At 40.2% G+C, this 23,954-nt stretch overlaps 1 protein-coding gene and 1 long non-coding RNA gene across 6 annotated transcripts in view; one reads left to right on the top strand and one right to left on the bottom strand.

Moving 5' to 3' along the window:
• Window positions 1–5,336, top strand: part of UNC13C (unc-13 homolog C) — a 476,401-nt gene extending 471,065 nt beyond the window's left edge. For both annotated transcript variants that reach the window (XM_043493368.1, XM_043493369.1), the window contains one exon: window positions 2,100–5,336. In XM_043493368.1, the coding sequence (XP_043349303.1) occupies window positions 2,100–2,385 (286 nt within the window). In that variant the 3' untranslated portion in view covers window positions 2,386–5,336. The remainder of the gene's footprint in view (window positions 1–2,099) is intronic.
• The window catches only part of LOC122456006, a 296,596-nt gene that overhangs the window by 44,144 nt on the left and 228,498 nt on the right, over window positions 1–23,954 (bottom strand). The gene's annotated exons all lie outside the window — the stretch shown is intronic.

Below are 23,954 nucleotides of genomic sequence, written 5' to 3'. Positions count from 1 at the left end.
CCTGGGTTTGTCACACTTGTGGAAACTTAAAACAATCATCAGGGCTGGATTAAGGCAATTCAGAGCCCTCCCCATATCCCCCTCATCAATATGGGCCCACACCTATTTGGAGTGCCAGTGCTGAGGTGCCTCTTTCTTCCTAAGAGGCAAGGATAGCAGGTTGTGGTCACTTCTCTCCCATCCCCATTCAAAGAGCAGCAGTGGGGGACTCACTCTCCTTTGAGAGGCATTAGTGCTAGGAAAGAGCTCTCAGTACTCAACCCAACAACTACGGTGGATCTGTTCGGAGAGCTGGTGTCAGCCACACACAGAAACTCTTCTGCTGAGGCAGTGTTGGCAAGACTCCCAGGCAGTAGGTTGTGGAGCTAGCCCTCCATAGAGAAGGATGGGACACAGTTCATCCCTTTCAGAGCTATTGTTTCATACTGTCTGCAGACATCACAGTATTGTTACACCTAGGTCACATTCTCATACTTCCTTTATGGCATAAGAACTAGAAACTCACTATTATAAATGAAATCTGAGATTGACGTAAATACTGGACACTCTAGCCCTAGGCACTGCCTGTAATATCTAAGCTATAATCAGTCTCTGCCAATGGTTTCCATGCAACACTCAATCTCATCTTAGATCTACAATAGTTAAAATAAAAATGAAAGCCATTATAATACCAACCATTAAAATAAAAATGTGGTTCGTTAGTACAGTAACTATGTGTTCTGAGGGTATAATGCTGTTCTTGGAAGCTAAATATTTTTTTTGTTAGAAAGCTGCTCTATTCAGAGGCTGCACCTCACAGAGTTGTGAGTAAAAGTATAGCAAAAGTATTGCAAGATAAAATCCTTCAGTCAGATAGGGGGACATGGAAGGCCTTGAAGCAAAGCCAGGGCAGGGACCAGAATGCAGAGAGCTACATAGAGGATAGATCCACTTGTCACCATAGAACTTTATTGATTCTCCCTGATCCTAGTACACAGGAAGGTTTTAAGGGAATAGTGAGAGAACATCTAAAGAGTCCAAAACTGCTCCATGTCTTGTGACACATTCCAACCTTACTGATTCCCACTGCTTTGTCCATCGCCCATTTATTGGGGTGAAAGGGAAGGGACTAGAACTTGGCTCCTAGAAAGGAAACGGTGTGCTATTATGTAATATAACAAGAATAGTAAATTGTAGGAATTATTTTGTTTATAAATGAATACATGACTCAGACTAAAGAAACATTTTTCATTTTCTGATTGAACAAGGTCATCACAGGTGTTTATGTTGTGTTGAAAAAGTGTCCTAGGTAGATCATCATCAGGCTTACATGTTTTTTGTATGTAACTGATAATATTGCTAGTCAGTACTTTACCCCTGGAAAACAGCTGGCACCCATACATTGAATCAGATGTATATAAAATTTTCAATTGGGGTAGAAGCTCAATAGCAAATACTGATACACAATTTCATACTGAATACACCGAGGATATATCACATTACTATAGAAGTAACATTTAGAAAACAGACACCTCGGAGTGGAACGCCTCCCCTATAACTGTCATATAAAAACCATTTGCCCCAACATTAAATTCAAAATTAATAGAGTAGGGAAAACAGATCAAAGATTTACTAGAACTCAAAAAAATTTTTTAGCTGGACAGGGAGAAAGAACCTAAATAAAGGTTAGTTGTGCCTTAAAGACATGTGAGATACTGTTCTGCATTCCTCTGAATTGTAGTTTTATAGCAGTTTAACTATTTCTGTTTAGGATAAAAAAACCATAATTGGTCAATTGATGCTTAAACAACTGTGATTAAAATATTGATCATCTGCAATATTTTGGAGAAAGGGAACAGAAAGTCTGATTATGCCAAATGCTGAGGAAGTTGCTGAATGCTTTCAACTTCCATTCAAGTCAATGGAAACTGAGGGCGCTCACTCAGCACCTTCCAGGATCAATACATGTACAGTTTATAAATCAATAATATACTGTTTGCAGATGTAGAATTATCTCTGAAGTGAATATTAATTTTTTTAAAGGTTTCTAAGCCATGTTAACCCTTTGGGGGAATTAAACTAAAATCCTTTTTCAAAACCCATCCTTTTAAACCACACAGCATTCTGAGTAATGAAGAAGGGCTGAGAGCCTACGAGCTTCACCTCTCTGTGAAAGATTACTGCTTTGCCAGGGAAGATCGCATTGTAGGAATGACAGTTATCCAGCTACAGAATACGGCAGAGAAAGGTAGCTGCGCATCCTGGTATCCTCTGCTGAAAAATATCTTTATGGATGACACTGGGTTGACAATCCTTAGAATACTTTCTCAAAGGACCAATGATGAAGTTGCTAAAGAATTTGTGAGACTTAAATCAGAAACAAGATCTGTGGAAGAAACTGCCTGAATCACAAATAATGCAAAGGTGTCACCGTCAAGAGCATCGATACAATGTTGTTGTCTGAATAGTGCATGCATGTGCAAATCAGTGGGAATGTTTAATTAACTCTGTTTCAGTGTTTGCCAGTACTTAAGTACTATATTTGCAAGGTATGTTGAGGCACTGTACACCTTTTATACATATTTTGGTCTTTGGAAAAGTAATTGTTACAATGAAGTGCCAAAATCAAGATTAAGAGTAAATTATTAATGTTATATTTTAAAAAGTTGAGTTCATCTCATTGCAACTCCTTCACATTTATTAATGAATGATTATTCTTTTGAGTTGATTAATTAGTTGTCTCTGTTAAATTACTGTGAGTTGCTTCTACATGTCTGAATTGAGTTACTTTCCTTATCATTATAAAGAATTTTATCTAATTTCATAATCATTTTATGCTAACCTCATTTTAGGTATCTTACCAATAACTTTTTCTATCATAACTATAGATGCAGTTACTTCTAGAAAGCGTTTGTAATTTTATAATTACTGATATAAAGTAATGATTTTTGCATACAAACTGAAAAGGGTGGAAATATTTTATGCTGACCTTTTTCCAACCTTTCATAAATATCACTGTGAAGAAATACTGTTAACGCAAGTTCTCAAGAAGCTACTCTTTTCAGAGTTTATTACTGATGTTAGATATCTTGAGATAACTTTGTTCTTCAAAACTGCCAAGGCTAATCATATTTATATAAAAAGGTAAGTTGATATCTGTAGAAAAAGACAGCAGAGTATACGTGCTTTACAAAAATTTCATTTTTTTAAATGATACTGTACTGTATAAGAGTTAATAGTTGGGAAGATGTAAAGCTGGTGTGTGGTTTGTTTCTAGAAATCATTTATGAAAAGTAATGACGCTGTTAGCATTTTCACTCTGAAAGTTATAAATGTTGCTTTACATACTTAGCTGTAATATCAGTTAAGTGCTTTATTTCTTTTGTTTTAGAAAAGTTCAACAGTTTGTACTTATGCAACATTACTATGTATTGCACTGAAGCAAAATCCATGTCCTGTAAATATTTAGTGAGAAGTTGTAAAATAAAGTATGAAAGAAACTGCTTCTAGTTTTGCAATTGACATTATTTATGTGCCTGTAGGCCTAAATTGCACTGTGAGCCAATTGAGTGGGGTGCAGTGTTGCATTACAATGTATCAAAGTATAGATACTAGTGTCTCTAATATTCCTTTAAACATTTGCATCTTTTGTAAAAATAAGGTTTCATATGTGAACAATACATGCAAAATTATAATAAATCAGGCTCTTAATGCACTCATACTATATCTAATGTAATGTTCTGGCACACACACACACACACTTTCCATTGGCTTTGGTTTCAACTATCTTTGTTATTCAGTTATTGGTTTGGTACTTTTATTGTTTAGGGGAGTAAACAACATTGGTGGACTTGATTCCAGTTTGTTGATGAGGTATGTTTGACCTCATGTAGGTAAATCTTTCCAGAATTTCCTTTCAAGAGATTTTCATGGATTGTTTCAATATTTTTAAATCCTCATGGTGAAAACACTCTTTCAGGCAAGAAATAGAGCTCGGATTTTAGAGAAATTGTGTAGTCTCTCAAGAAAGTTTGCTGTACTTAACTAAGATCACAGAGAGTGGGGAAAGGGGCTGACCATTTATCAACTGCTACTCTGTTTGTGTCTATACTTTGCAGAATATTTATTTAGGAAAGATGTTTTCATTAGTTGGAAAAATCCCATTTTTTGCCATCAGCCCAGAAACCCTTTTAGCTAAAGTATTTCATTGCATAAAATAGCCATTGAATGTCAAAAGTATTTAATTAGATCAGTCATTGAAGTCTACTTCAGACATTTCTGAGGATTCAAGTATTAATGCCTACTAAACGTAGGTTGCAGACCCTGGCTGAGATTTGCAAAGCTGCCTATGGGGTTTGGATGCCCTATTCCCATTAAAACTAATCTCACGCACTGGTGTTTTAAATGTACTCTCTGTACACTTAAATGTTTGGGGGCAATTTGATCCCTGGAGTAGCTCTATTAATTTCATCGAAGATACACCAGGCGTGAATTGGGCTCATATTGTACATCCATTGAAGTAACATTCATGTGGCCCTTTGGAAGTACATGATAAGTCATATTGCTCTATGCATTTACATAGATGTTCTTTTAAAAGGTAGAGTTCAGTGTGTGAACACTGGCTGACACTTAAGTGATTCATACAGTTAAGGTGAAAGTCAAATTGCATTGCAGTAGTACTCACAAAACCCATTAGCAAATCAACAAGATTTAATATGATAGGACATGAATAGACTCAACCTCAAATAGAAAAGGAGAACATCAGAGAGTGAGACATTACCTCTAGATAAAAGGCAGAGGATCATACACGATTCATCTACTGACATCTTTTACTGCATTCCACTATGGCTCCTGAAGTTAAACAGGAAAGGCTGGATTCTACAGGGAAAATGGGTTTCCTGCTGGTTTACCTAAAGCGTGTTTGTTGTATTTTTTCTGATTGTTGTATATTATGTTGTAAAATGTTGTACATTTTGCTGTATAATGGATTAATAAGTTACCAAATAACGTAAATGTTTATAATTCAGAACTACCTATAAAGGGATAAGTATTGAAGTTGCCAAAAAATATATCACTGCTGCTAGCAAGAAGCAATTTGTTAATTTTGCACACCAAAAATCATCTGCCAGTGTAGTAACCAAAAACACAAACTTTGTAAACTACAAATGTGAAGAGTTTATCATGTACCTTCATGTTTCCTTATTTTTAACAAAGAAATATTTACTTACTATATCAAGGTTTGTCTTATGACAGATTGAGGTGGAAAATGTGTTATCCTTACATTACAGAGCTCTGTTATAAAAATGAATATTTAGCTATTGATCAAACTGCAAAATAAAATGCTATTCCTCAGTGTATACAACTTGAAGTCAAACATTTTCTGTGGCATAAATTATCGATACTGACTAAGCTAAAAGACTGATATGTTTGGCTTCCAAAAAGTAAACATTTCATTATTTAAAAAACTAACTTGCATTTATATATTAGTTCATTTTTCTGACTCTTGTGGAAAAAAAACACCATTAATGAATGGGTTTCTATTAACTGTTCTTTGGTTTAATTTCTCACTGATAGCAGAACCAATGCAAAACAATTTAAACTGTATTAATTTCATATTGGTTTTTAAGATATTAAAAATATGCATCGATTGAATATAATTTAATTTAAAAATTGCAGGAGACCCGCCCTTACTACTCCCCCCCCCATTATTCCACCACCACCACCTATTTAAGAAGGGAAAGAATTTCTAAGCTGCAAGAAATAACCATTTTATGGAAATTTCTCAATCCATATGACATGTATCTGGAGTAGCCAGGAGATCCACATTGAGAGTGGTCTGCAATCTGACAGCACTTAAGGAGCTAATGGCATATTTAAACATGGACTGAGTTACAGAAGTGCTTCAAGGGTTTAACAGAGTGGTTTTAAATTTTGTATTGAATTTTATAGAATGCAAGCATAAAGCCTTCAAGACTGAAGAAAAATTTTGGACAAGTGTGGTTTGGCATGAATATGAGCTATGGCTGTTGCCATATATGTCTATAGCATCTGCATTTTGTACTGTAACCCCAGGGAGAGACCACAGAACAAGTTAGTGTAATATTCTAGTCCAGAGGTCACAGACACTTTACCTGAGTGGGACAAGAGAGGTCATAATAAAGTACTATTTCTAAAGCAATAAAGCTCACCAACAGAAAATAGAGCCCCAAAATGTAACGTAGTAGAAGTTGGTTTTAATTAATCCATTTTATATTTACCATATGCCAAAACAGGTAATAATAATTCAATAGGTTAAATACTGATAAAACCAGCTGTGTAGCCAAACCCAGCATCCATTATGGATTCTGAAACTGCTGATCCAGCGCAATTTTATTGAGAGAGAAAATGTGGCCAAAGACACCATGGTTAACCTCTGCTTTTTCAAAAGTGCCCTGGGCATCATCTTCCACCTGGATAAACACCAGAAAGGATCTCAGTATGTCACATCTAAATGACACCACCTTTAACAGTGCTACACTGCCAGTCCTTTCTGTGGGACTATGAACCCCTGACTTCCACACCCCTTGACAGAGAGATCTATCAAATGAACCATATGGATCTTATCTGCTTAACTGGTAGTATAATCTTTTAGGATGATGGAATTTCCATCAAAAATAAATGTGTGGATAGGGCCAGCAGCAAGAGATGTAGTTGTCAGCATTTAACTCTGAAATTACCTGAAAACTTATTTCTAATTCTCCTAGACATTAATATCCATATGTTGTCTGATTTTGTTGTCTTGTTTGTGAAAATCAGAAATTACACCTATGAGATTAGAATCTCCTATATAGCATACACAATGGCATTAAAAGTCCCTTCAAAAATATCACTTGGAAATGAGACAATAAAAGCACACTTTAAGAGATGTTTTGTTGAATCTTAGTTACAGAGAATTCTTCTGGAGGCTCAGAAGAATCAATAAATCCTTTATGAAGACTGCAGAAAATAGTCTCTTCTCCCTTTCCCCCTACTCTCCCCCACAGTATCCATTCTGATACAGGAGTAAGTTATCTGTGCCTATCATAAAACTCTTGTGTAGCATTCTGTTCAGTTATGGATCAGCTAGAGAAGAAAGATATTTGTATATATTGAGGCAACAGTTCAGCTATAAGATTGATATAAAGAAAATCAGACAACTTATCTGAAAATGCACATCACAATCCCTCCTAATGCATGAATGCTGTATCCTCATATGCATGGCTTTTAGTAAAGCAACTAAAGAGGGAATGCTCATAAAGGTCATAATTTGCTGAACCAGAACTGAATAACTGAATTGAATTATAAATTTGACAATGTATTGGAGATTAAAAAGTTGAAATATTACAGGTTAATGATCATTACCAGTACATATTCTAGCCATACTCTCCCCCCGCACACACACATACATATCTACTGCATTCAGTGAAATTATACGTACTCCAATGGGTATAGTGTTGGAACTACTACAACTACCTGAATTGCTGAGTATCTGGGAAATGACAGAAAACACAAAATACTATACACCTATGTAACCAGGAATCTGGAGAGCTGGACAGTCATGTCTCTCAGATACACCTGCAGATCTTTGAAGATAAAGACTGAGAGCAAAATTTGGTCCACAGAGTTGTTTGTTGCTAATTATTTCAGTCTCAAAACTGAACTCTATCAAAGTTTAATATTAGATCATAAATTAAGCACTCTCATACAGTTAAACTGGAATGTTTATTCAATACCACATCTTTGGACTTCCAAAAGGGAAAAAATCATGAAACTGTAAGCTTGCTAAAGCCTGAGAGCACTGATTTGTATTTTAATTTGATTTGAAATTTTGGAGCCACGTCGTTGTGGTAATTCCTCCTGCCTACTGTTTTCCAATAATGCTCACACCCTAACTCTTTTAAACTATTGTCCTAGGTCTGTGTGCCCCTGGGAATGTTTGGTTTGGTTTTAATTTAGGACAAACTCACAAACTCTTTACTCACACAAGAAGTTCCATTGAGGTAAATGAGACTACCCTCATGAGTAAGAGTTTACAGGATGGACCATTAGATTGTAAGCTTATGGGGCAGGGAATGTGTTTGTAAAGCACTGAGTAAATACACAGTGCTATTTAAACATTTAATAACGTCATGGAAGAGAGCAGGGGAGATTCCAGAGGACTGGAAAAGGGCTAATATAGTACCAATCTATAAAAAGGAGAATAAGGACCACTTAGGGATTTACAGCCCTGTCAGCTTAACTTCAGTACATGGAAAGATAATGGAACAAATAATTAAGCAATCAATTTGAAGACACCTAGAAGATAATAAGGTGATGAGTAACAGTCAACATGGATTTGTCAAGAACAAATTAAGTCAAACCAACCTAATAGCTTCCTTTGACAGGGTAACAAGGCTTGTGGATGGGGGGGTGGGGAAGTGGAAGGTGTGGTATATCTTGACTTTAGTAAGGCTTTTGATACTGTCTCGCATGACCTTCTCACCTAGATGGAGCTACTGTAAGGTGGGTGCATAACTGGTTGGAAAACTGTTCCCAAAGAGTAGTTATCAATGGTTCACAGTAAAGCTGCAAGGGCATATCAAATGGGGCCCCGCAGGGATCAGTTCTGGGTCTGGTTCTGTGCAATAACTTTATCAATGGTATAGATAATGGCATAGAGAGTACACTTACAAAGTTGCAGATGATTCCAAGCTGGGAGGGGATTGCACTTTCTTTGGATTAAAATTCAAAATGGGCTGGAGAAACTGGAGAAATGAAGTAAATAGGATGAAATTCAATGAGGACAAATGCAAAGTACTTCATGTAGGAAGGAGCAATCAGTTGCACACACACAAAATGAGGGCCTAGGAAGGAGTACTGCAAAACAGGATCTGGGGGGTCACAGTGGATCACAAGCTAAATATGAGTTAACAGTGTAACACTGTTGCAAAAAATAAAAAAAAATAAAAAAATAAAAAAGCAAACATTCTGGGATGTATTAGCAGGAGTGTTGTAAACTAGACATGAGAAGTAATTCTTCCACTCAACTCTGCACTTATTAGGCCTCAACTGGGGTATTGTGCACCAGTTCTGGGCAACATATTTCAGGAAATAGGTGGACAAATTGAATAAAGTCCAGAGAAGAGGAACAAAAATGGTTAAAGGTCTAGAAAATATGACCTACAAGGGAAGATAGAAAAAAATTGGGTTAGTTTAGTCTGGAGAAGATAAGAGTGAGATGGGACATGATAATAATTTTCAAGTACATAAAAGGTTGTTACAAAGAGGATGGAGAAAAAATATTCTCGTTAACCTCCGAGGATTGGACAAGAAGCAATGGGCTTAAATTGCAGCAAGAGCAGTTTAGGTTGGACATTAAGAAAAACTTCTTGTCGGGGTAGTTTAGCACTGGAATAAATTGCCTAGGGAGGCTGTGGAATCTCCGTCATTGGAGATTTGTAAGACCAGGGTACACAAACACTGGTAAGGGATGGTCTAGATAATACTAGTCCTACCTTGAGTGGTGGGGACTGGACTAGATGACCTCTCAAGGTCCATTCCAGTCCTACATTTCTATGATTCTATAACATTCTGTCCACAGTTACCCTCATGGAGCCCCAGTGATTTCAGTGCAGCTGTACAGGTAGCAAAGGACAGAATCTGGGCCTAGCTTTTTCATTTCAGTTTAGGAGTAGATGCTAAGTTGCAGATCAGTAAATAACTCCAGTTTACTGATATTAATAACACAGTTCACCATAAAGCTAATTAATAGTTTCCTCCCTCCGGCCTCTTCATACAGGCAGGAGAAAATTAACTCCAAATAGAATTACTGTGGAACCATGTGGCATCTACCTTTGTCTCTTCGCTCACTGCTATAGAGAGCTAACTGACTGACTAGGAAAGGTGATACATAAATCAAGATACACAGTTAAAGAAAACTTTCTTAACTTTCTTTCTCTCAGGCTCAGTCATACCCTTGACTCAGACAGAATTTTAACAAGTTCTGTGATTTCCTGTCATTCTATTGCAGCAAATTTACTGAGGTCATCTTTTTTAGACTGTAATGAGCATAGCATTTAAGTGGGAAGATGTGTGTCACTCAGACTCCAGCTCTAATTAAGTCTCTCCTTAGCTCAATTTTTAGCTCTCAAAGGCGAGTGATGAATTATCAACTGAAGTAACTATTCATGGCGAGTTTAACGCATGGACTGTGTTGCAATTGAAAGTCATTCACCTTGCCCCTACCTCCATGGCTTTCCCCTAAATGTAAGGAACACCTGCCAGGACTAAATATTGTGCTTCAGGCACTTTTAGCTCTAGCTTCTGAAGTAGCTCTGCAGCCTTTTCATAACTGAGATAATAGAAAAATAAGTTTCCCCATCTGAATGTTCAGAGTAGCAACTGACAACAGTATAAAAACAAATATTAGTACTAATGATACCATAGTGAACTCCCATTAATTCCAATTTGAATTAACTATTGCTTTTGCTCTCATGAGACAGCTCAAGTCGATTAAGTATATTTGCTGGTACAGTGAATTGGAAATAAAACATTTTAAAATAGGTTTAAGTATGATGAACAAATGCCAAAAATTGTATGTTGTTGATTGTTGTAATTGTTGATGGATAGACAGCCAGTGCGTACAAAGATGATTAATATCTTCCCATAGAAGGAAACCTCCTCGTTTGGGCCAAAACTTTGAAAGGTCTCAATTCTGCCTTCTTCCTGTTCTACTCCTCTCATGGTACTGCTCTGCTACCTACCCCAATAAAGGAGAACTGACAACTTAAAATGCCTTGTTCAAAAATGTTAAGTAACACTTATCTTTCAAACGCCTGAAAAGCAAATGTAACTTTTCTTGTCTCTATAGTAAACACTGGCATTTTTATCTGTTTCAATAATCAAAGTGGTGCTTTCCATGCCTTCTTGGTTGCAAAGATCTGAACTGCTTCCTGAAGGTCCACAGTCTGGGCCAGCTCATGCTCTACTAAGATGGTTCCAAGGCCGACCAGCCTTTCCAGTGTCATTGTAGAGCGTAGATGTGTTTTTATTAACTCCAGCTTGGAGAAGCTGCGTTCTCCACTGGCAACTGTTACAGGAAGTGTTAGAAGTATGCGCAGAGCAACGAAAGCATTTGGAAAGAGGGCGGTCATCTTATTTGTGCACATATATTCCAGAACAGCCTTTGGAGTTGATCCTGCTGAAATGTATCTGGAAAGGGCTTTCAGTTCATCACCTAAATCACTCGCATCAATATCACACATGTCATCATGTGTCAACAATGACTCTAGTGTCCTGCATTGCTGGTGTAGGTCTTCTTCAAGTATAGTGAGGAGTTTTGGAATATCATACAACATCCCAAATATATTGCTGTGTTCCTCGAGTTGCATGAAACGTTCAACTGACAGTTTTGCACAATCTAGAACCCTGGTTAAAAAATTCAACTTTGAATTGTTGTTTAGGGTCGCTTATGGGATTATCCCGTTCCTCATAATCAAAATGTCTTCTTCTTTGGTGACTTTTGTATTGTTGAATGGGTGGGAAAATAGCTTCAGTATGAAGTCCCTCTGCCAACTTCTGTGCACTCTTCAGAACGTTTTGAAATCCCTCATCTGACAGGTAAGACTGTAGGTATGACTTTGCTTTGTCCAGTTGTTCCATTGCTCCAGATACATCAAGGTCAACACCTTGGAGTCTCTTGCTTACAACATTTATTTCAAACAGTATGTCATGCCACAATAATAAGCCACACAGAAATTTGAAGTTATCTATGTTTCTAGTGATTTCATTTCCCTCTGCCACTGTTCTTCCATGAACAGTTCCTGTCATAGCATTATCCTCCATAATGGCAACTATGGCATCATCTATCTTCCCAGTTTGGTGTTTGATAGGCTTTATCGCCTCCACTCGACTTTCCCATCATGTGCCACTCAGTCGTTTCAGTATCAGAAATGATGTTGCTTCAACATTTGCCATCGATGAGTTGATGCAGAAAAATAATACATTGGTGCTTTGAATTACATTAAAAAATTCAGCAGCCTCACAAGAAGCTGATGCTGCATCACTGACCACCAAGTTCAATGAATGAGAACTGCATGGGACAAAAAAAAGCTTGAAGGTTTAACTCTAGGATCCGTGTCTGCACTCCTCTGTTCTTTCCTCTCATGTTGGCACCATTATTGTAGACCTGGCCATGAGAGGCTATTGCAATTGCCATGTCTTCCAGCTTTTTAAGAAGCACATTTGTCATACCAGCTCCTGTAGTATCATCAATGTCAATGAATTCTAGAAAATGCTCTCTGACAGTCACGATTACAGGGACATTTTCACTGGGTTCTGTTGTTGTTACAAAACACACCATTAAAGTCATTTGTTCCATATGGCTGATGTCAGGTGTGCAGTCCAGAATAACAGAGTAATATCTTGCTGACTTCAGATCTGCCACAATCTTTGGTTTGACTTTTGTTGCCAGGAACTGTATAATCTCATTTTGAATTGTTTTTCCAAGGTACTGGTGTGTGTACATTTCTTGGGTGGTGACTCTTCTTAGATGCTCCTGGAGTACATCATCAAACTCAGCCATCAGCTCCACAATTTTAAGGAAGTTTCCATTGTTTGGCACATACAGCTGATCCGAAGTGCCACACAATGCTAGGTTTTGGGTAGCAAGCATTCTCACAATGGCAATGCCTTTTCAGAACATTTTGCCAGTAAAGAGACTCTGATGCAATCTTCTCTTGATGCTGATCATCTATGGTGGCCTTTAACCTTAGTCTCATCTCAAGCTCTTTCCACCTATGGAATGCTCTCTGATGATTTGCTGCCTTCTCATGGCATGCCAGATTTCTAGCCAGATTTTTCCAGTCCTTTGTTCCTGTAGACCCAATGTGGTTAGAATAGGGGCGGGCAAACTTTTTGGCCTGAGGGCCGCATCGGGTTTTGGAAATTGTATGGAGGGCCAGTTGGGGAGGTGGGGTCATGGCCCGGCCCCCACCTCCTATCGGCCCCCCTGCCCCATCCACACCACCCCATTCCGTGTCCCCTGACTTCCCCCTGCTGTCCCATCCAACCTTCCCTCCTTCCTGACTGACCCACTGGGACCCTTGCCCCCATTCAACCCCCCCCCGTTCCAACCCCAACCCCTATCCAAACCCCTTCCCTCTGACCACCACCCCGAACTCCCCTGCCCTCTCTCCAACTCCCAACCCCCTCCCGCTTCCTGCCCCCTTACTGCGCTGCCTGGAGGACCGGTGGTTGGCAGCGCTACAGCTGCGCCACCCACCTGGAGCTGGGCCACGTTGCCGCCACCGCGTAGCACTGAGCACCGGGTCAGGCCAAGCTCTGAAGCTGCGCTGCTCCAGGAGCTCACAGCTCTGCCACCAAGAGTATTGCGCCAGCGGCGGAGCGCACTGAGGCTATGGGGGAGGGGCGACAGCAGGGGAGTGGTCATGGCCGAGCCCCCCGGGGCAGGAGCTCAGGAACAGGGCAGGAGTGTCCTGTGGGCCAGATGTGGCCCACAGGCCATAGTTTGCCCACCTCTGGGATAGAATATTAGACTGGAAGAGTTTGCAACAAAAACAGTAGGCAGCATTCTGGGTTTTTGAGTATATAAGCACAGCCTCTCCACTTTGTTGCCATTGGGGTTTTCACGCCAGTAATGTATTGGATGGAAACTTCTATTTTCATTGTCTTTGGGGAACATGACGTTTTTCACTTGCTGTGGCCCATGCAGTACAAGGAGTTCCCTCAGGCTACTGCTCAAGTGGGTCCACAGTCCTGGATCATCTAGACTTAAGGAACTAAACTCAGCAGCAGCTGTTTCTTGTGCCTCCACCACACTCTTCTCTGATCTACACTTTTCTTCTGGAGCATGCATGGTTACATCCATTTGAGATGGAGATATGGATGCTACAGTAGCTGCCAGGTCACCTGCACTCTGACTAACTGGAGGATCAGGCATCTCTTCACCACTCACATCCTCACTGGGGCCAAAAGGCTCACCATGAACATTTGTGTCTAGGTATCTCAGGAAAGCTCCTTCCTGCTTAGATAAGCTTCCTTTGCTTTCTTTCTTTTTTCGATTGCTGTCCCAGAGGGGCGTTTTTTTCTTTCACTCATGACTGCTGTTTTATGCCACCTATAGTGACTCTCAACACTCAGTTGAAGGGGACAAATAAGCAGGCTGGTAGCAGGGCCTGAGTGAGGGAAGATATCAGCGTCTTAAGGGCCTAACAGGCTCCTACTACTTCAATTGACTGCCTGTTCCCCTCAAGTGGGTTCAGGGAAGCAGCGGGAAACAGGAAGCTCCCTGAGAAGCTGGTGTTAATCAGTCAGGCTCTGGGGGTGCTAGAGAGGTACATAAGAAGCTCCTTCTCCTCTCTCTCCCTGCAACTCCTGCTGCTTTCTGTTATTCCCTCTCAGCGTTTTTTCTGCCTGCTTGTTATGTTTCTTGTGCCCTCCTTCCTCCAGCACAGCACTTCACCATCTCTGTGCATCTAGAGCAGAGAGAATACATATGCACCAGCAGCAGACAATTTTCTACACTCTGGGTCCTAGTGGTGCCCCTCTCCCACTCCCACAGTCTGGCACCTGAGGTGGCCGCCTCAGTTCGCCTCATGGTAAGGCCAGCCCTAGTGACCTGGCATGGTATTTGGAGGCAATATGCTGTCAAAAGTTGCTTTTATTTGAATGAGATGTAAAACCGAGGACCATTTAGTGTTAGTCTTGTAGCAGCTGCTATGCTTTCAAGAATTTCAGATGTTTAAAGTTCTGGCAGACCACTCTGGATCTGTTTTTGCTGACAGTATTTGTAAAATGGAATGATAGGTACTGTTGGTTTAAAGGATGCAGTGCACAATGTGTGTGTGTGTGAAAATATTTCTACTGCTTTGAGGCTTTAGGTATTACCTGTGTTATTTGATGTGACATAGTTAAAGTAAGAGTCATATCAAGGCAACTCAATATAAGGCTATTTAAGCACTCCTTGCACAACCAAATTTCTGTGTGAATTCAGCTGATTCCAGTAGGACTTTGCCTCTTTATGGAGTAACTGTCTAAGGCAGGGATGGACAAACTACGGCCTGGCAGCCATTTTAAGCTGGCCCTCGAGCTCCTGCTGGGGAGTGAGGTCTGGGGCTTGTTCCACTCTGATGTTCCAGCGGGGGAGCAGGGTCGGGGGGCCATTTCACACAGTTCCTGGAAGCTGCGGCATGGCCCCCTTCCAGCTCCTATGTGCTCCAATGGCCCCCCTCCGGTGCTCCATTGGGAGCTTCAGGGGTGGCGCCTGTGGGCGGGGTAGTGGGCAGAGCCGCCTGGCTGCACCTTCGCGTAGGAGCTGGAGAAGGGACATGCCACAGCTTCCGGGAGCTGCTTGAGGTAAGCACCACCTGGAACCTGCACCCCTGGGCCCCTGCCCCAGCCCCAGCCCTGATCCCCCTCCTGCTCTCCAAACCCATTGATCCCAGCCAGGAGCACCCTCCTGCACCCCAAACCCCTCATCCCCAGCCCCACCCCAGAGCCTGAACCCCCAGCCACAGCCTGCACCCCTTCCCGCACCCCAACCCCCTACTCCAGCCGTGATCCCCCTCCCGCACCCTGAACTCCTCATTTCTGGCCCCACCCAGAGCCTGCACCCCAACCTCAATTTTGTGAGCATTCATAGCCCAATACAATTTTTATTCCCAGATGTGGACCTTGGGCCAAAAAGTTTGCCCACCCCTCATCTATGGCCCTTAAACAATAGTCTGCCAAATGAGTGGTCAACCATAAAGATTCTGACAGGTTTCAGAGTTGCAGCCGTGTTAGTCTGTATTTGCAAAAAGAAAAGGAGTACTTGTGGCACCTTAGAGACTAACAAATTTATTAGAGCATAAGCTTTCGTGAGTTACAGCTCACTTCATCGGATGTATTCTGAGAGGCCATTCTTGTACTAAGGAATGGGCGGATGTTTGCTTTCTCAACTAACTTTCCTCTGCATTCTGTCGTATGCCCAAGAACTGAAATAGTTTGGACATGTAAGTCTAGATTGACCCCAAATTCTACTCGTTGTTATGCCAAAGTCAGAGAAACTCCATTGACCTGGACTTAGTTCTGGAGTGACTCTGATTTACACTTGTATGACCGAATGTAGAATTTAGCCACTCAGGTGAATTCAGCAGAATGTGATACAAGGTGACTAGAGAGATCTCTATGGGTAGGAGCTGTAAACAGCTCCTGAATTGCACCCCAGAGGCATTTCCATTGTGGATTAAATGATCACTATACATACACAACAAAGTGCCTTGCAATGAAAGGTGTGCTTTCCACATGAGATATAATATAATTAATGAGACGTACAATGGGAAACAAAAGAAAGAGACACGTGGACTTACACCCAGAGCACTGTTTAGAAAATTTTGGAACAGTTATCTCCAACACAGGTTTTTCTCCTTCTAATGAGCTCAGCACATACAGAATATTCCAAGTCCCCACCTTGGGCGACCAGACAGCAAATGTGAAAAATCAAGACGGGGGTGGGGAGTAATAGGAGCCCATATAAGAAAAAGACCCAAAAATCAGGACATCTGGTCACTCTATCCCCACCCCTTGCCACATGGCTTTTTTAGTATGTTAAGTAGGACTACTGCAATTTCATTTTTTTTCTTGTAATTAAAAATTCTGTTTCAAAGCCTCAAAGGAGTCTTTTTGCAATTAAAAGCATCAAGACAATCTCAATAGCCTAAGCAAGCTTCTACTGAATGAACATTAAACTATTTCTGATAATGGCTAAGAATTTTTGTCAAAGTAAATAAATCCTTCAGCTATGTTGGTGGTGGTTCTATTCAAAATGTATGGGTTTTGTAAGTCTGATATTAAAAAACTACTGATAAATGTGAGAAACCATTTAAGTTTAAAGCACAACATTCTGGTACACGTACAATCTACAAGAATGGAGAAGCTTTTTGAGAGACATTTGGTACAATAGCTCTGGGTTTTCATAACAAAACAATCTATTTGCAGATACTAAAATACTGTGAGGACTTTCACTGAAAAGTCTAATCGTTTCTCTCCCAGTAAAAAAACAAGGTCACAGAAAAAGGATATCCCCACAAAGGAAGCTTTCCGCATTCCTTTCTAAAAGTACCATTCTAAATGCCAGGGCACACAAAGGGCAGGTTATTGAGTCATAACTGTTACTGTTCCTTCCTTTGCTGTCCTCATTATTCAACTCCACAGAAAACTCTGAAGAGAGACACCAGTGGCTGTCAAGAGCAAACAGTGGAGGTAAGAGGAGCCATATCAGCCAGGATGTTTTGAGTGGGGCATCTTCCCCCAGGTACAAGTATTTTTCCCCCAATTTTTTTTTTTAATAGTTCCTCAGTCAGGACACTCGAGGTTAAATCCGGACTCCATTTAAATCAATGGTTAGACTCCCACTAACTTCAACAGGGCAAGGATTTCACCCTAAATCTCTAAGGCCTGGTCTACACTGTGGCTTAGGTCAGCTTAACTACGTCATTCTCTCAGAGAGAGAATGCTTGGTGCCACCTCAGAGGCCTGCCCCACCTCATTCAGTGTCCCATCTCCAGGCTTGGCCAACCCCTGGAGCTTCAGAGGAAGGAGATTAAAAAAAAGCAGAATATATTAGGGAAAGGTGACGGGAGGAAAATCCCTTCCTGATACTGCAATTGGCCAGGTAAAACCCTGAAGCTGAGTTTTTGTAACATCGGTCAAACTGTGTCAGGGTTCCCTCCCCACCCTGAACTCTAGGGTACAGATGTGGGGACCCACATGAAAGACCCCCTAAGCTTATTTCTACCAGCTTAGGTTAAAACTTCCCCAAGGCACAAAGTCTTTGCCCTTGGATTAAGTAAACGCTGCCACCACCAAATGATTTAACAAACAATCAGGGAAAGGACCACTTGAAGTTCCTATTTCCCCAAAATATCCCCCCAAGCCCTTAAACCCCCTTTCCTGGGGAGTCTTGAGAATAAACAAGATGAGCACAAACCAGCCTTGGATTTTTAAGACCCAAAAAACCCAATCAGATTCTTAAAAAACAGAACTTTATTAGAAGAACAAAAAAAGATAAGAGAACAATTCTGTAATATCAGAATGGAAGATAATCTTACAGGCAGTCAGATTCAAAACAGGGAGAATCCCTCTGGGCAAAACCTTAAGTTACAAAAAGACACAACAAAAAGACACAAAAACAGGAATACACATTTCCTCCAGCACAGCGAATTTCACAAACCAAAACAAAGAAAACCTAACGCATTTTCTAGCTAGATTCCTTACTAACTTTACAGGAGTTGGAGAGCTTGCATCCTTGATCTGTTCCCAGCGAAGGTATCACACAGACAGACAAAAGCCTTTTCCCCTCTCCAGATTTGAAAGCATCTTGTCCCCCCATTGGTCATTTTGGGTCAGATGCCCGCCAGGTTACCTGAGCTTCTTAATCCTTTACAGGTAACAGGATGTTGCCTCTGGCCAGGAGGGATATTATAGCACTGTATACGGAAAGGTGGTGACCCTTCCCTTCATATTTATGACACACTGGAAGTGAGGCCTAGGGCTGCTGAGCCCTGCACCCACTACTATCATACAAAACCCCATCATACAATCCCACTCATACATCTGTCCAGCTCTCTCTTAAAACTAAGTGTTTGGCCCCCACTACTCCTACTGGGACACTGTACCAGAACTTCCCCCTCTCTGATGGTTAGAAGTCTTCTAATTTCCAGTCTCAGTTTCTTCATGGCCAGTTTTATCCATTTGTTCTTGTGCCAACTTTGTCCTTTAGCTTACATAGCTCTTCACCCTCCCTGGTACTTACCCCCCCCCCCAATGTATTTACAGAGAACAATAATATCCCTTCTCAGCCTTCTTTTTGTTACACTAAACAAGCCAAGATCTTCCAGTCTCCTCTCTTAAAATAGGCCCTTGCTCCCCTGGTCATCCTATTAGGTCTTCTTTGTATCTGTTCCAGTTTGAATTCATCTTTCTTGATCATCAGTGACCCGAATTATACACAGCATTCCAAATATGGGCTTACCAGTGTCTTGTACAATGGTGTTAATACTTCTCTCTTTCTACTGGAAATGCCTCACTTGATACATCCTCGAATCGCATTTGCCTTGTTCACAGACACATCCCATTGGTGGCTCACAGTTATCCTGTGACTGACCCACTCGCTCAGAGGTTTCATCTCCTCTGTCACTTCCAACGGATGAGCCCCCATCTTGAAGCTGATATTCTTATTCTTAGTCCTTAAAACCGGCACTTCGTACTACTGGATTTTATCTATAGTGCTTAGCTTTCCCAATCTTGGAAAGCACCAATTACCATTGGTGTAATCAGCTGTCAGCTTGTTTGCTTGCTCCCCTCACAGTCCCACCTGGCCTGTTTCAGACACATAAGTGTGTACAAAGTAAACAGACCTAAACTGATCTGACATTGTAGAATTAATCCAGGTGACACGTGATGCACTCGTGACTAGACTCCTGGACCGACTGACTACAATAGTGTTGAGAGTTTCCTTCACACCTACCTTCGCAAAAGGATTTAATGTACAGTGTGTGCTCTTAGGGAATATTCAGTCCCACTCATACCACTGTGTCACCTGGATAATGGGCTGCTTCTCTAGATAGCAGTGAGCTCAGTCTCCCCAGGGTGCATCATCTATGCAGCCGATGACCCCTGCAGCTGGTGACAACACCGTGGAGAAGTTGGACTCAAGAGGCCTCTTATAAACCTATTTATTACCGGATCATGCTGGTGCTTATGATCACATTAGCTTTCTCTGTTACACCTAACTACATTACATAACATATCCTGAACTGACTTGAGATCACCATTTCAATGAACATTTTTACAGCCTGGGCTTAGTTCTGCATGAAGTGCATATGTGCACAGCCACTACCAGCCCACACTCACTGCAGTGGAATGACCAGACCACCGCCGGCACCTCTTTAGAAATATTTTCTCTTCATGTCATTCTCATTAAAATAAAATGCCCAAAAAATAAAATTAGACATAATATCTATTTCAATTACATTTAAGGCAATAGCACTTCACTTGAAAATCCCATGGTACTTCCAGCAGTGATACTGTACTAAATTGTGATCTGAAAGGTTTGTTGTGCAGATGAGCACCAAAAAACAGGAAGCAGCCTATTCAAAGCCTAACTGATGAACAGCCAAAACAACAGATTTTTAGCACAGCATCTAATGTATCTATTTATACAAATCAATGCCTTCAAATACCCATCTCCATTCATTTACCATTTATTTTAATGGAAAGTCATTTCATTTACTCATACATAGGATCAAAAGTTCATCCAAACACCTCTGCTCTGTAACAACAACATGTGTTATCAGTATCCATACTCCCCATATACATATTTAAGTGCATTCATAATTTTTGTTTTCCGTTGAAGAGTCTGTTCTGATTTTCATTTAAAAGAGAGCATCAGTTCCACAACTCTACCCAATGCCTGTATTTTACACTTAACATTAAAAATAATTTAAAGGAACTTTTAAAAACTATAGTGATTTGTTCCCCCAACAATCAATAAACAGGAGATTTACATGGCTAATTTTCATTAGTGTTAATGGGAACTGATTGGCACCATAAATCCTCTGCATATTAAAGGGGGGGAATTGACTTCATCTTAGTATCCATTATTATTTCTCTTAATTGGACCTTCCTCAATGCACGAGTCTACTCTCACTAAAATAAATTGAGTTCTGGCCTAAGACTGTAGAATGGCCCAAGCATGGTGTCACTGTTCCAGAGTGAGCTACCACACGAGGGGGTACACTTGAGAGACACTGAAAGGAGTCTAAATGTCAGCTCACCCTATAATAACGACATATGGCAAATTGGTTCATATAGCAGTTTCCTTCCAGATCTCTGGCTACCTTTAAGTTGAGATGATTCTTTCACAAAGTTAGCATTGCCTTTTAATTGACGTAATTACAGAATCCTTAAGAGGCTTGTATTAAAAGATCTTCCTTTATTAATACCAGATATAATAAACTAGAAAATGACTGAGTTTTGATGCGATAGTTATGACTAATGCTAATCAAAGATACAATAATTATTGTGGTCTTAAGCTCTCCACTAATATCTCAGCTGGCCACAGACAGCTCTTACCTATGCATCTGAATTTTTAACATTGACTCTTTTATAGGAAGAAGAAACTGTAGAATTTGCTATTCGGGACCCTCCTTTTGCTTGCTCCCTGCTCAGATGCCCATTCTGCCCCCCATCAATAAATGAGACTGATTTGCATATTATAATCCTGATGGGAGGCTAGTGCATTTGTATGTTTGAAAGGAAACAGCTTCAGTCTGTATGTTTTTCTCATTTAAAATTGCAAAACATTATAGTTAAATGTCACATGTGCATGACAGCAGAACAGGGCCCTAAGTTGGATATTTGTTACTATACTGATTTTAGTAGGGAACTGTCAAGCATACATAGATGCAGGGAAAGAGGGGGTTTTCCCTGATCAGAGGAGGGCCTAATCCAAACTCTACTCAAATCAATGAAAAGGCTCCCACGGGCTTTGGATCAGGTTCAGATACTATGCGATTTAGACTGTGCATACTGGACAATTCTACCTGGAAAAGTATATAGTCAAACCAAGTTAAAATGACATGTTATATTTATGCATCAACTTTTATTTCCCCACAGGATCCCAAACTGTTTTGCAAACTATAGAAGCACAAACACATAGGAATCATGTCCACACTACTTAAATGCAGCCACTTCAGGGGAAGAACACATTTGTTGTTTAAACAGGGCATAGCAACAATATGCAAACAGTTCATCCAGAACAGTAAATTAAGAATACAGCATCCAACTGAAAGCAGAAGAGGGATTCAGGTAGTCAAAACATACATACAATTACCTAAATTAGAATTTGGCAAGGATACTAGAGCTAACATTTCCATTCCTTTGAAAAGTACCAGGGATCTTAAGAACATAAGAACCACCATACTGGGTCAGACCAAAGGTCCATCTAGCCCAGTATCCTGTCTTCCAACAGTGGCCATTGTCAGGTGCCCCAGAGGGAATGAACAGAACAAGGTAATCATCAAGTGATCCATCCCGTGTCACCCATTCCCAGCTTCTGGCAAACAGGCTAGGGACACCATCCCTGTCCATCCTGGCTAACAGCCATTGATGGATCTATCCTCCATGAATTTATCTAGTTCTTTTTTTAACCCTGTTACAGTCTTGGTTCGGCAACATCCTCTGGCAAAGAGTTCCACAGGTTGAGTGTGCGTTGCATGAAGAAATACTTCCTGTTTGTTTTAAACCTGATGCCTATTAATTTCATTTGGTGACCTCTAGTTTGTGTGTTAGTTGAATGACAGGAGGCTTTTTTGGACTGTGTCTTGTTTTAAACCTTTCCTTTATAAGCTTCTCTGGAAAAACCTTTTCTACAATACGAAGCATTGCACACAACAAAACTGAAAAAAGGAAATTGCAAGATACATAATAATTACAAAATATTCAGTCCCCATAGTTAAAATGTGCTAACTTCAAGGCCTAAAATGTATGTTTCACCCAAGAGACTAAGGCCAGGTTCCCACTACAAACTTTTGTCATGGGTGTGATGAGGTGTGTCTTGACTGAAATAGACATGCTGGCAAAAACCCCTACTGTAGACACAATTATACCAACAAAATTGTGCTTTTGATGGCATAGGTGATTTTACTTGTAGGGGCTGGGCTTAAATAAACAAGGCCAACAAAAGCACAGATTTGCTGGCATCAGCTGCCTCTACATTAGGATTGGACAGTATAACGGCACAACAATACTGGCAAAGCACTACTAAAGTAGACCTTGACCTAAGTTTCTGACAGCACAGCACTCCATAACTTTCTGCCAGGGCACTGGTTCAGCAATTACTCACAGGAGAGGGTGCCACCGGAATCACCAAGATCACATCATGTAATACCCTAGATTTTTTTCAGCAGGAAGAAGAAAGCTCTGCCATTTAAATACTGACTAGAATTAACCCTGTTTGGTGGTAGGACACTGAACAAGATGACAGCTCAATGTAGTAGGGCTGCAGTCAAAGAGTTTATTGTTTTGTTTCAAATATTACCTAGTTTTTTAAAAAATAAACTAACTTCCAAATGACACAAGCTCACAGAATAAAAAGGTTTCATCTGTTCCAATGTTAATATACTTACAAGTTAATAATAACTCAAAAATGGCAATTTATTCCAGAAAAGATGAGAAAATTCAAGTCAGAGGCCTGCAAGCAGTAATGAGCTATGCAGACAGACAGTTCCTCATACTAATACCACACATTTGAGGAATACTTGTAAAGACTGTGATATTTAGTAGCCTATGTTTTAAAATACTTCTGAACATCTCTCTGTGAAAAATGTGCTAATTAGAGACAGCAGGGATAAAATTAAAGGTACAGAATCCCCTCCATATATAGCAACAGAACTACATTATCCATTTGGTTTAGGCCCCAAACTATTTTCAACTGTCCAGTAAAGACATGGCATGAAATTGTTCATGTACAACTACTCAATAAACCCATAAATTTAACAAGAAAAAAGTGTGAAGACTATTAAAAGATTATATTAATAGCTAAAAATACTCAGGTCACACAGTGGAAACTGGAACAGTGTCTTCCCAAAACTTAAAGGGATATGATCAGGTAGTTAAAATCAAAAGTCAACCAGTGAAAAAGTACTCAGAGTGCTGTCAATTGTTTTGCTTAATCATTAAGAGCAAAGTCAAGGAAAAAAGGAGATATTTATAAAAAAATCATAAATAAAATGTTATTGGAGGGACTCTGCCTTTAAGTCCATTAGATTAACAAAATTACATCAGGAGTTCACAGAAAAGAATAATATACTATTAATTTTTTTGGTTTCTCTCTGGACTATTACCAGATTCTCATACTAGCACTGCATGCTAGTTGCTATAGAAACAAAATTTGCAGACAGACACTCAAAACACAA

This window comes from Dermochelys coriacea, chromosome 10 (genome assembly GCF_009764565.3).
Source record: "Dermochelys coriacea isolate rDerCor1 chromosome 10, rDerCor1.pri.v4, whole genome shotgun sequence".
Taxonomy (NCBI): Eukaryota; Metazoa; Chordata; order Testudines; family Dermochelyidae; genus Dermochelys; species Dermochelys coriacea.
The sequence above is the reverse complement of the archived record's forward strand: the minus strand, read 5'-3'. Positions and strand labels throughout refer to the sequence as shown.